This window comes from Phyllobates terribilis, unplaced genomic scaffold (genome assembly GCF_046119375.1).
Source record: "Phyllobates terribilis strain yellow unplaced genomic scaffold, ASM4611937v1 Scaffold_7__3_contigs__length_470593459, whole genome shotgun sequence".
NCBI classification, from domain to species: Eukaryota; Metazoa; Chordata; class Amphibia; order Anura; family Dendrobatidae; genus Phyllobates; species Phyllobates terribilis.
Window position 1 is genome coordinate 142,536,172 of NW_027362767.1, and position 13,961 is coordinate 142,550,132.

Here is a 13,961-nt window from a genome sequence, read left to right on the forward strand (position 1 = left end):
GTACACATCCCTTATACAGTACTTGCACGTCTCCATCCTGTACACCTCTCTTATACCCGCACTTCTCCGTCCTGTACACGTCTCTTATACTCGCATGTCTCCATCCTGAACACGTCTCTTATACTCGCACGTATCCATCCTGTACACGTCTCTTATACTCGCACGTATCCATCTTGTACACGTCTCTTATACTCGTACGTCTCCGTCCTGTACACGTCTCTTAAACTCGCACGTCTCCACTCTCCATCCTGTACACATCTCTTATACTCGCACGTCTCCGTCCTGTACACTTCTCTTATACTCGAACGACTCAATCCTGTACACGTCTCTTATACTCGCACATCTCCACTCTCCATCCTGTACACGTCTCTTATACTCGCACGTCTCCGTCCTGTACACGTCTCTTATACTCGAACGACTCAATCCTGTACACGTCTCTTATACTCGCACATCTCCACTCTCCATCCTGTACACGTCTCTTATACTCGCACGTCTCCATCCTGTACACGTCTCTTACATCAGCACGTCTTCATCCTGTACACGTCTCTTATACTCGCATGTCTATATCCTGTACACGTCTCTTATATCAGCACGTCTCCGTCCTGTACACATTTCTTATACTCGCACGTTTCCGCCCTGTACATGTCTCTTATACTCGCACGTCTCCATCCTGTACACGTCTCTTATACTCGCACGTCTCCATCCTGTACACGTCTCTTATACTCGCACGTCTCCGTCCTGTACATGTCTCTTATACTCACACGTCTCCGTCCTGTACACGTCTCTTATACTCGCACGTCTCCGTCCTGTACACGTCTCTTATACTCGCACATCTCCATCCTGTACACGTCTCTTATACTCGCTCATCTCCATCCTGTACACGTCTCTTATACTCGCACATCTCCGTCCTGTACACGTCTCTTATACTCGCACGTCTCCATCCTGTACACGTCTCTTATACTCGCACGTCTCCATCCTGTACACGTCTCTTATACTCGCACGCCTCCATCCTGTACACATCTCTTATACTCGCACGTCTCCGTCCTGTACATGTCTCTTATACTCACACGTCTCCGTCCTGTACACGTCTCTTATACTCGCACGTCTCCGTCCTGTACATGTCTCTTATACTCACACGTCTCCGTCCTGTACACGTCTCTTATACTCGCACGTCTCCATCCTGTACACGTCTCTTATACTCGCTCATCTCCGTCCGGTACACGTCTCTTATACTCGCACGCCTCCCTCCTGTACACGTCTCTTATACCCGCACGTCTCCGTCCTGTACACGTCTCTTATACTCGCACGCCTCCCTCCTGTACACGTCTCTTATACTCGCACGTCTCCGTCCTGTACACATCTCTTATACTCGCACGTCTCCATCCTGTTCACGTCTCTTATACTCGCACGTCTCCTCCTGTACACGTCTCTTATACTCGCACGTCTTCATCCTGTACACGTCTCTTATACTCACATGTTTCTGTCCTGTACACGTCTCGTATACTCGCACGTCTCCATCCTGTTCACGTCTCTTATACTCACACGTCTCCATCCTGTACACGTCTCTTATACTCACATGTTTCTGTCCTGTACACGTCTCGTATACCCGCACGTCTCCATCCTGTACATGTCTCTTATACTCGCACGTCTCTGTCCTGTACACGTCTCTTATACCCGCACGTCTCCGTCCTGTACACGTCTCTTATACTCACATGTCTCCATCCTGTACACGTCTCTTATACTCGCACGTCTCCGTCCTGTACACGTCTCTTATACTCGCACGTCTCCATCCTGTATAAAACTCTTATAGTCGCACGTCTCCATCCTGTACACGTCTCTTATACTCGCATGTCTCCTTCCTGTACACGTCTCTTATACTCACATATCTCCATCCTGTACACGTCTCTTATACTCGAACGTCTCCGTCCTGTACACGTCTCTTATACTCGCACGTCTCCCTCCTGTACACGTCTCTTATACTCACACGTCTCCATCCTGTACACGTCTCTTATACTCGCACGTCTCCTTCCTGTACACGTCTTATACTCGATCGTCTCCATCCTGTACACGTCTCTTACACTCGCACGTCTCTGTCCTGTACACGTCTCTTATACTCGCACGTCTCCATCCTGTACACGTCTCTTATTCTCACACGTTTCTGTCCTGTACACGTCTCTTATACTCGCACGTCTCCATCCTGTACATATCACTTATACTCGCACTTCTCCACTCTCCATCCTGTACACGTCTCTTATATCAGCACGTCTTCATCCTGTACACGTCTCTTATACTCGCATGTCTATATCCTGTACACGTCTCTTATATCAGCACGTCTCCGTCCTGTACACATTTCTTATACTCGCACGTTTCCGCCCTGTACATGTCTCTTATACTCGCACGTCTCCATCCTGTACACGTCTCTTATACCCGCACGTCTCCGTCCTGTACACGTCTCTTATACTCGCACGTCTCCGTCCTGTACACATTTCTTATACTCGCACGTTTCCGCCTTGTACACGTCTCTTATACTCGCACGTCTCCATCCTGTACACGTCTCTTATACCCGCACGTCTCCGTCCTGTACACGTCTCTTATACTCGCACGTCTCCATCCTGTACACGTCTCTTACACTCGCACGTCTCTGTCCTGTACACGTCTCTTATTCTCGAACGTCTCCATCCTGTTCACGTCTCTTATACTCGCACGTCTCCGTCCTGTACACGTCTCTTATACTCGCACATTTCTGTCCTGTACACGTCTCTTATACTCGCATGTCTCCATCCTGTACATGTCTCTTATACTCGCACGTATCCATCCTGTACACGTCTCTTATACTCGCACGTCTCCGTCCTGTACACGTCTCTTATACTCGCACGTGTCCATCCTGTACGCGTCTCTTACACTCGCACGTCTCTGTCCTGTACACGTCTCTTATACCCGCACGTCTCCATCCTGTACACGTCTCTTACACTCGCACGTCTCTGTCCTGTACACATCTCTTATTCTCGAACGTCTCCATCCTGTTCACGTCTCTTATACTCGCACGTCTCCGTCCTGTACACGTCTCTTATACTCGCACATTTCTGTCCTGTACACGTCTCTTATACCCGCACGTCTCCATCCTGTACACGTTTCTTACACTCGCACGTCTCTGTCCTGTACACGTCTCTTATACTCGCATGTCTCCATCCTGTACACGTCTCTTATACTCGCACGTATCCATCCTGTACACGTCTCTTATACTCGTACGTCTCCGTCCTGTACACGTCTCTTATACTCGCACGTGTCCATCCTGTACACGTCTCTTATACTCGCACGTATCCATCTTGTACACGTCTCTTATACTCGTACGTCTCCGTCCTGTACACGTCTCTTATACTCGCACGTGTCCATCCTGTAAACGTCTCTTATACTCGCACGTCTCCATCCTGTACACGTCTCTTATACTCGCACGTCTCCATCCTGTACACGTCTCTTATACTCGCACGTCTCCATCCTGTACACGTCTCTTATACTCGCACGTCTCCATCCTGTACACGTCTCTTATACTCGCACGTCTTCGTCCTGTACACGTCTCTTATACTCGCACGTCTCCATCCTGTACACGTCTCTTATACTCGCACGTCTCCGTCCTGTACACGTCTCTTATACTCGCACGTCTCCATCCTGTACACGTCTCTGTTACTCGAACGACTCAATCCTGTACACGTCTCTTATACTCGCACATCTCCACTCTCCATCCTGTACACGTCTCTTATATCAGCACGTCTCCGTCCTGTACACATTTCTTATACTCGCACGTTTCCGCCCTGTACATGTCTCTTATACTCGCACGTCTCCGTCCTGTACACGTCTCTTATACTCGCACGTCTCCATCCTGTACACGTCTCTTATACTCGCACGTCTCCATCCTGTACACGTCTCTTATACTCGCACATTTCTGTCCTGTACACATCCCTTATACAGTACTTGCACGTCTCCATCCTGTACACGTCTCTTACACTCGCACGTCTCTGTCCTGTACACGTCTCTTATACTCGCATGTCTCCATCCTGTACACGTCTCTTATAGTCGCACGTCTCTGTCCTGTACACGTCTCTTATACTCGCACGTCTCTGTCCTGTACACGTCTCTTATACTGGCACGTCTCCATCCTGTACACGTCTCTTACACTCGCACGTCTCTGTCCTGTACACGTCTCTTATACTCGCACGTCTCCATCCTGTACACGTCTCTTATAGTCGCACGTCTCCGTCCTGTACATGTCTCTTATACTCGCACGTCTCCGTCCTGTACACGTCTCTTATACTCGCATGTCTCCATCCTGTACACATCTCTTATACTCGCACGTCTCCGTCCTGTACACGTCTCTTATACTCGCACCTCTCCGTACTGTACACGTCTTATACTCGCACGTCTCCTCCTGTACACGTCTCTTATACTCGCACGTCTCCGTCCTGTACACATCTCTTATTCTCGAACGTCTCCATCCTGTACACGTCTCTTATACTCGCACCTCTCCGTACTGTACACGTCTCTTATACTCGCACGTCTCCGTCCTGTACACATCTCTTATTCTCGAACGTCTCCATCCTGTTCACGTCTCTTATACTCGCACGTCTCCTCCTGTACACGTCTCTTATACTCGCACGTCTTCATCCTGTACACGTCTCTTATACTCGCACGTCTCCATCCTGTACACGTCTCTTATACTCACACGTTTCTGTCCTGTACACGTCTCCTATACTCGCACGTCTCCATCCTGTACATGTCTCTTATACTCGCACGTCTCCATCCTGTACACGTCTCTTATACCCGCACGTCTCCGTCCTGTACACGTCTCTTATACTCACATGTCTCCATCCTGTACACGTCTGTTATACTCGCACGTCTCCGTCCTGTACACGTCTCTTATACTCGCACGTTTCTGTCCTGTACACGTCTCTTATACTCGCACGTCTCCATCCTGTACACATCTCTTATACTCGCACGTCTCCCTCCTGTACACGTCTCTTATACTCGCACGTCTCCCTCCTGTACACGTCTCTTATACTCGCACGTCTCCCTCCTGTACACGTCTCTTATACTCGCACGTTTCCATCCTGTACACGTCTCTTATACTCGCACGTCTCCATCCTGTACACATCTCTTATACTCGCACGTCTCCCTCCTGTACACGTCTCTTATACTCGCACGTCTCCCTCCTGTACACGTCTCTTATACTCGCACGTCTCCCTCCTGTACACGTCTCTTATACTCGCACGTCTCCCTCCTGTACACGTCTCTTATACTCGCACGTCTCCATCCTGTACACGTCTCTTATACTCGCACGTCTCCCTCCTGTACACGTCTCTTATACTCACACGTCTCCATCCTGTACACGTCTCTTATACTCGCACGTCTCCATCCTGTACACGTCTCTTATTCTCGAACATCTCCATCCTGTACACGTCTCTTATACTCACACGTCTCTGTCCTGTACATGTCTCTTATACTCGCACGTCTCCTTCCTGTACACGTCTTATACTCGATCGTCTCCATCCTGTACACGTCTCTTATACTCGCACGTCTCCATCCTGTACACGTCTCTTACACTCGCACGTCTCCGTCCTGTACACGTCTCTTATTCTCGAACATCTCCATCCTGATCACGTCTCTTATAATCGCACGTCTCCTCCTGTACACGTCTCTTATACTCGTACGTCTCCTCCTGTACACGTCTCTTATACTCACACGTCTCCATCCTGTACACGTCTCTTATACTCGCACGTCTCCTTCCTGTACACGTCTTATACTCGATCGTCTCCGTCCTGTACACGTCTCTTATACTCGCACGTCTCCATCCTGTACACGTCTCTTACACTCGCACGTCTCCGTCCTGTACACGTCTCTTATTCTCGAACATCTCCATCCTGTACACGTCTCTTATACTCGCACGTCTCCGTCCTGTACACGTCTCTTATACTCGCACGTCTCCGTCCTGTACACGTCTCTTATACTCGCACGTCTCCGTCCTGTACACATCTCTTATACTCGCACGTCTCCGTCCTGTACACGTCTCTTATACTCGCACGTCTCCGTCCTGTACACGTCTCTTATACTCGCACGTCTCCGTCCTGTACACGTCTCTTATACTCGCACGTCTCCGTCCTGTACACGTCTCTTATACTCACTGTAATTCCTCTATCCTGCAGTCTGGACTGGACAGAGCCTCCATTAGGTCACTGAAGTGAGGACCATACAGACTGTTATCAGACAGGACAAGTGTCTTTAGGGACCGGTTATTCCTTATTACAGACGCCAACTGGATGCAGGACTTGTCTGGTAGATCATTATCATCTAATCTGTCAAAATAAGAAAATAAGTGACACAGAGCGTTATACAAACGGTAGATTGTAAATGTCTAAAAAAAAGTCCTGACCGGTTGATCTTGGTACCTTCTTCACATTTTTAGCTTTTACATGTCACCCATTATTACCCAATATCCTCATATAAAACATATATAAACAATAGTACCACATCGAATGTGCACTTCTACTAATTCTACTTGTTGGTGTTTTTAACGATATATAAAAATAAATAAACCAATATATTCACCATTGCGGATATTCTGGACTTAGATCACAATATCCAGTCCTTGCCTTGCTACCATAATTAAAAGGGTCATGCTTAGCACAGTCTTCTGCTGCTAGAGGGATCTAAACCAAAGTTTAATAGGCTATAAGGTATATACCCAACATCTACTTTATAATAGGACCCAAACTAACAGCCTTGACACATGAATGCAATACATTAGATTTTGATTAGAATCCTAATACCACATAAAAATAAAATATAATTTGTATTGTACCTTAGAATATGCAGGTTATGTAACACTGGTGCAAGTCTGGCTAGTCCTTCAATGTCTAGGGAACATCCAAATAAATTGAGCATTTCTATATTTGTGCATACTTCCAGGATAAATGCTAATACCATGCAGTATGGAGATGACATGTGAATTCCAGAAAAGTCTAATTTTCTGTGTGATTTTAATGACTCTAGCATTAAAGCCTTATTTCGGGTTTCATACAGATAGAAGAATATACTGAGAAGATGTTGCTTGTTGGTTTTACTTTGACTCTGTTTTTCTACAATTAAGTTCTTCACCCAAGTGATTACATCTCTGGAGGCCTGAGATGCTTGTTTGTCCAGATATCCAGTTAGTATTGACCTTGTGGAGTTGTCTGATAGACCAAACAGGAACCGGAGGAACATTTCACTGCGTCCATCAGAATATGATATGGCATTATATAGTGATTTTAGTAACTTCGCAGGAGAATAATCCACATAATGCACCAAGGCGGAGAAGAATTCCTGCACAGTGAGATGTAAGAAGGAATAAGTCACAGGTTCCTCCGATTCCATCAGAAAACTTGATAAAAGCTTTGACTTCTTGTCCACATGGAAGGATTCCAGATCTCGATCATCAAAAATAATCCTGTGATTCATCACCCCATGTTCTGCCATCCACCCGATGGAGCGCAGGAGATTTTGAGAGTCACTTTTATGCAAGCTGTGATTGGACAGGATGTTGGCGATAAATATGGCAAAGAGTTGTGTCACAGTTTTGGGTAATAATGACACCGGCTGATCACTACTTGTGGGCTGGAAGCTCCTGGATAGCACTGTACAGATGATCCAGCAGTAGGACGGGAGGTAACAGAACGTGTACAATGTCTCATTCTGCTTCACGTAAGTAAAAGCCTTTTCTGCCAGTTCATGGTTAGAGAAGAAATTCTCAAAGTACATCTGTCGTTCTTCTGGAAAAAATCCAATGATTTCTACTTTTCTCTGGAAAACACTACAATCTATAGATGCCAGTCTGGTTGGGCGACTTGTCATCAGAACAGAACATCCATTCAGAAGAGATTTTCTCACCAAACTAACAACAATCTGACCACAAGGTTCGGGCTGTTTAGGATTAGAGCACAAGTGAGGGGATGTGAAATCGATGTCATGAAGACTTTCATCTAAGCCATCAAATATAAAAAGAAGTTTCTCTGAATCTTGAAAGATGTCTTGAAGCTGCTCCTCCAGATATGGGTACTGATGTAGAATCAGGGTCTCCAGACTAATCTTATCCAGTCTGTTGAGTTCCCGGAATTTGAAGAAAAAGACAAAGGAGAATCTTTGATATAATATCTCCCTTGCCCAGTCATAGACAAACTTCTGCATCAGGGTGGTCTTCCCTACACCGGGCACTCCGCTCACCATTACCATATGGGGCACAACTCTAGATCGGTGGCACCAGCGGAACAGTTTGTTTAGAAAAATGTGCTGTAATTCATATTGGGATTTCTTTAAATATTCCTCATGTTTTTCTCCCATCTTTATGAGCTCATTCTCAGAGCGTTGCCTAAAGTGATCAGTGGAGACAATGATGAGATTCACATAACGTGTAGAGAATGGGTAACTTTCCTCTTGCTGATTACATCTTGGAGGTTTGTTCTCTACAAGTTTTTCAGTTCTTTCATATAAATGTTTCTTTTGAGCATTCTGTACAGCTAAAGAAAAAAGTCAACAAAAGGTCAAGGTAACAAGTTAAAACAATTCACTGAATTGCTACATCTTAGAAATAAATACTATATATGGGCATCTGACTGCTGGATGGAAGGCTAACGACTCTTTTTCCTTCCGGGATCCTTGTTGCAGGATTTAATTAGCCGGGCTTGTGCAACGTCATCAAAAGACACCTTGGGGATCTTGGAAGGGAAGAAATTTCTGAACTTACCATTCAGCAGCCAGAGACTCGTGACCTGGCCGATAAACAGTAGTCCCAGTAATCGATCTCCCCATCTCTAATAAAGAGATTTACAACATATTCCTTGTTAGAAAAAGACGCTATTTATTTCATTAGGCAATTTTTTTATAAGATGTGGTTTCTCTTGTTCGTATTTCCTATATATAATCGTCTTTAAATCTTGGCCAATTATTATGTTTCGCTTATTTCATAATCATGATAATAATAGTACTCCCAACAGTTCTCACAAATCCCAGCACCCCAACCTATCACCTGAATGATAGCAAAGTGCTGTAGAAATTACTGTAACCATGATATTCCCAAGTTTGAAATTTCCTCATCTTTGAGGGTCTGACAGATGGGGCCCCCAGCAATCCTGAGAAACTGAGCTCTGAAGACCATGTGAATGGAGAGGAGGTTGATCATGCACACTGTCACACCATTCATTCTTATGGAAGTGCCAAAGACAAGCCGAACGCAGCTCTCGGCAATCTGTGGCAGCCCCATTAAGAATGAATGGAGCGGAGGTGCACATGAGAGACCTCCACTCTATTTACATAAGGCTCTTCAGTGCCCTAGTTTTCAATATTGCTGGTCACCCCAGTGATCAGACACTCAGTGTTCAGTAAGTTATCCCCAATACTGTGGATAGGAGGATCATTTTCAAATTTGAGAATACCTTTTAAAATGGTTGTCATGGGCTAACATATGCCACAATGGTATACGTCAGGGCTTTCTTGACACAGAACTCTGACGGAAACAATAATGAGATATGAACAGAGCATAAACTGTATGGCAAGAACATATGAACCTAACTTCTTGGGCATTTGGCATGATTTAATAGGACCAATAAATTAAGTGTGAAATGAAGGCCCCCTACACATATAGTATTATTTGTTTAACATATAAAGAGGTAGGCAATTTGATGATCTAGCTACAGGATAAGTCTTCAACAGCATATCAATGTGGGTCTGAAACCTCGTGCCTCCAGGGGTCTGAAACCTCATGCCTTCACCGATCAGCTATAATTTGGTCCAGCGGTGGCCAGATACTGGGTACAGCTCCATTCAAAGTTTTCAGATTTGACTACCATATTTCTCTGGGCTGTGATTTTTTCCCCTGCATGATGTCTCCTGCTTATGATTGGGCAGCGTATTAAAGGGGGAAAAATAAAAGCTGAGAAGGATCTGAGAGAACTCTCTGCTAACGCCCCTTTGTTTGAAGGGGAAATTAGCATCTAAACTTAAGAAACCAATAACTCCACAACAGAGAAGAGAAAAAAAAACAGTTCTTTAGCCTCTTTATTAGTGATGAACGAGCACTAAAATGCTTGGGTGCTTGATGCTCGGGTCGAGCAAATTGGAATACTCAGGTGCTCGACCCGAGCAATGAGCCCAATGTAAGTCTGGGAAACTCGAGCATTTTTCAGGCGGCTCCCCCCGGCGGTTTGCAGAGGGACTAAAAATTGCCCAAATCAACGAAAACAGTGCTAAAATGACATGGGAACAGCACTGGGAAGACCCCTGGAAGCATCTCTGACTCCCAGATCACTGCTGTCAACAACGTGGTCAGAGTATTACGCCACTTTTACGGACTCACAATAAAACATACAAAAACGAAACCAAAATGCATTTTCCTGGTAAATATGTTAAGGAACATCCTTTCCAGGGTAATGACTTGTATATAAGGCAAAATAAATAACCAAAAACAAAAATACTCCTCCACACCTGGGGCTATGTTCACACGTAGCATTTTGTTATGTGGTTTTGCACTTTTGCATTGCTTTCGACCAAGACAAATGCGTTCACTGGGAAATGTTATTTTAACATTTTACAACCTTATCTGGCCATGTGGTGTGTGACACATCATCAGACACATGCATATGACGCGCCCCCTGGGCCATGGGGTACTCGGTGCCGGGCCGGTTGTTGCTAGGGGAGATGTCACAGTGGTGGTGACCCGGTCCGTGACCCAGGGCGGTCAATAAAGGGGGATATTATTTACAGGGGATTTATGTTTTTTATATACAGTTCGTGACACCACCTGTGGTATGCGGCTATATGGAGCCGCCGCTGCGGAGCAGGTCCTCGTGAGCTGATGTCAGTGCAGCAGAGTTGATTTAGCTCTCCACAGGTAGAGCTTATCTCCAGGGCAGTGTAGATGTTAAAGTGCAGTGTAGTGCAGGGGATGATGGCGCAGCAGTAATAATTGACAAAGACAGTGGGGTGCAGTCTTCAGAATTTACTCACAGTTGTTAAGTTCCTCAGGTTGCACTTTCCGGATTACGACCTCCCACGTCGCGCTGCATTCACCAGGCAGGGGTTCAGCAAACTCCCAGGTGTTTCAAGAGTGCCTGACAGGACCCCGTTCTATATGCCCTTCTCAGCCGTCTTCCAGCGCTGGCCCTCACCCTTCTTACCTTGTGCCTCGCCAAACAATGTCCCAAGCAGGTATCCTCGGATCTTTCTGGGCAACCTGGAGTTCCCTGGTTCCTATATGGTTACCTTTTTGGCGACGTGAGTGCTGATGTGGCAACTGCACCCGGAAAGTACAGAAGCCTCCGGTTTCCAGTTGAACTTTGTAATTCTCACTGATTAGGGGCCGGTTCCCTCTGCGGCTTGATCCCTCCACCGCCTGGCAGATTCTGGTGTACGAGTGGCCTCCAGCACTGCCCGTACCCCTGGAATCCCTTCTTCACTCCTGGAGCCTTCCTCCTGCTCCTCTCCTCCTCAGTCTGTCCTGGGCCTCTCTGGCTAGGCCCTCCTCCTCCTGAGCAGGGCTTCTGCAGAGCGCCTGCTCCCTCTACTTCTCCTCCCAGACTAAACTGACTCTCCTCAGAACCCACTCTAGATTGTTCCACCCTCATTTTATATCACTTCTTTCAATGCTCCCCTGATTTACTTCCTCCACCCACACCCACTACATGGTTCCCCCTACTTTGGTTCCCCCCACTCCAGCCAGGGACAGGGCTCAGCAGGGAAGCGACGCATCTTGCCCCTCCTGCTGGTCTGGAGTAGTGTAGTGTTGGATGCAGGTGTTAGGGTCCAGGGCAGCACTCTATCCTTTCCTGAGAGTGAGATACCACACCTCTCCGTGAGATGCAGTAACTCTGTGGCCACTGAACCCTCAGGGGTGCCACAAATACAGATCTGAAAAGACATGGGAACAACATGGGGAAGACCTCTGGAAGCATCTCTGACTCCCAGGTCACTGCCTAAAAGTGTGCCCATCATAAGTGATCCTTGGCGCATGCGAAGATGCCTCCCGCCATCCACCTGTCATTGCATACTTGCACCAATCACCATCCACGTCCTTGTCCCAGTGCAGCGTTCAGTTGTCCCTACCCCATTCCTTAGAATGCAAGCGCAAGTATGCAGCCAGCTACCCACCCACCCACAGGCTGCAATACTATACTGCCAAATTTTTGACAGCTGCTTGCACTTGAAATGTAGCCTTTTAGGCTCGTGGAGGCTGAAGCTGTCCACAATCTTATGGCGGCGGCGACCGGGTATCCATACTCGGTCCCCAGCCGCCACTATTTATCCTGGTATCGTCTCCGCCTTCCACAAGCACGGGTCCCACAACATTGCCCGTGCCCTCCCCAGTGCACTTACTGGGAAAGACCACCTAACCACAAACACGTGGACAGGTGAATGTGGCCAGGGATGGTACGGAGCCAGTCCACAGCTTTTTTTGCTGAGTTGTACACTGCTCAAAAAAATAAAGGGAACACTTAAACAACAGAATATAACTGCAAGTGAATCAAACTTCTGTGAAATCAAACTGTCCACTTAGGAAGCAACACTGATTGACAATCAATTTCACATGCTGTTGTGCAAATGGAATAGACAATAGATGGAAATTATTGGCAATTATCAAGACACCCTCAATAAAGGAGTGGTTCTGCAGGTGGGGACCACAGACCACATCTCAGTACCAATGCTTTCTGGCTGATGTTTTGGTCACTTTTGAGTGTTGGTTGTGCTTTCACACTCATGGTAGCATGAGACGGACTCTACAACCCACAAAAGTTGCTCAGGTAGTGCAGCTCATGCAGGATGGCACATCAATGCGAGTTGTGGCAAGAAGGTTTGCTGTCTTTGTCAGTGTAGTGTCCAGAGGCTGGAGGCGCTACCAGGAGACAGGCCAGTACACCAGGAGACATGGAGGGGGCCATAGGAGGGCAACAACCCAGCAGCATGACCACTACCTCCACCTTTGTGCAAGGAGGAACAGGAGGAGCACTGTCAGAGCCCTGCAAAATGACCTCCAGCAGGCCACAAATGTGCATGTGTCTGCACAAACGGTTAGAAACCAACTCCATGAGGGTGTATGAGGGCCCGACGTCCACAGATGGGGGTTGTGCTCACAGCCCAACACCATGCAGGACGCTTGGCATTTGCCACAAAACACCAGGATTGGCAAAGTCGCCACTGGTGTCCTGTGCTCTTCACAGATGAAAGCAGGTTCACACTGAGCACATGTGACAGACGTGACAGAGTCTGGAGACGCCGTGGAGAGCGATCTGCTGCCTGCAACATCCTTCAGCATGACCGGTTTGGCAGTGGGTCAGTAATGATATGGGGTGACATTTTTTGGAGGGCAGCACAGCCCTCCATGTGCTCGCCAGAGGTAGCCTGACTGCCATTAGGTACCGAGATGAGATCCTCAGACCCCTTGTGAGACCATATGCTGGTGCAGTTGGCCCTGGGTTCCTCCTAATGCAGGACAATGCCAGACCTCATGTGGCTGGAGTGTGTCAGCAGTTCCTGCAAGATGAAGGCATTGAAGCTATGGACTGTCCCGCCCGTTCCCCAGACCTGAATCCGATTGAGCACATTTGGGACATCATGTCTCATTCCTTCTGTTGCACCACAGACTGTCCAGGAGTTGGCGGATGCTTTAGTCCAGGTCTGGGAGGAGATCCCACAGGAGACAATCCGCAACCTCATCAGGGGCATGCCCAGGCGTTGTAGGGAGGTCATACAGGCACGTGGAGGCCACACACAATACTGAGCCTCATTTTGACTTGTTTTAAGGACATTACATCACAGTTGGATCAGCCTGTAGTGTTTTTCCACTTTAATTTTGAGGGTGACTCCAAATCCAGGCCTCCATTGGTTAATAAATTTGATTTCCATTGATGATTTTTGTGTGATTTTGTTGTCAGCACATTCAACTT

General features: G+C 47.1%; 1 protein-coding gene across 3 annotated transcripts in view; it reads right to left on the reverse strand.

Moving 5' to 3' along the window:
- The window catches only part of LOC141153993 (uncharacterized), an 802,172-nt gene that overhangs the window by 203,952 nt on the left and 584,259 nt on the right, over positions 1–13,961 (reverse strand). For all 3 annotated transcript variants that reach the window (XM_073639352.1, XM_073639353.1, XM_073639351.1), the window contains 2 exons: positions 6,851–8,543; positions 6,174–6,344 (listed from right to left, as the gene is read on the reverse strand). In XM_073639352.1, the coding sequence (XP_073495453.1) occupies positions 6,174–6,344; positions 6,851–8,543 (1,864 nt within the window). The remainder of the gene's footprint in view (positions 1–6,173; positions 6,345–6,850; positions 8,544–13,961) is intronic.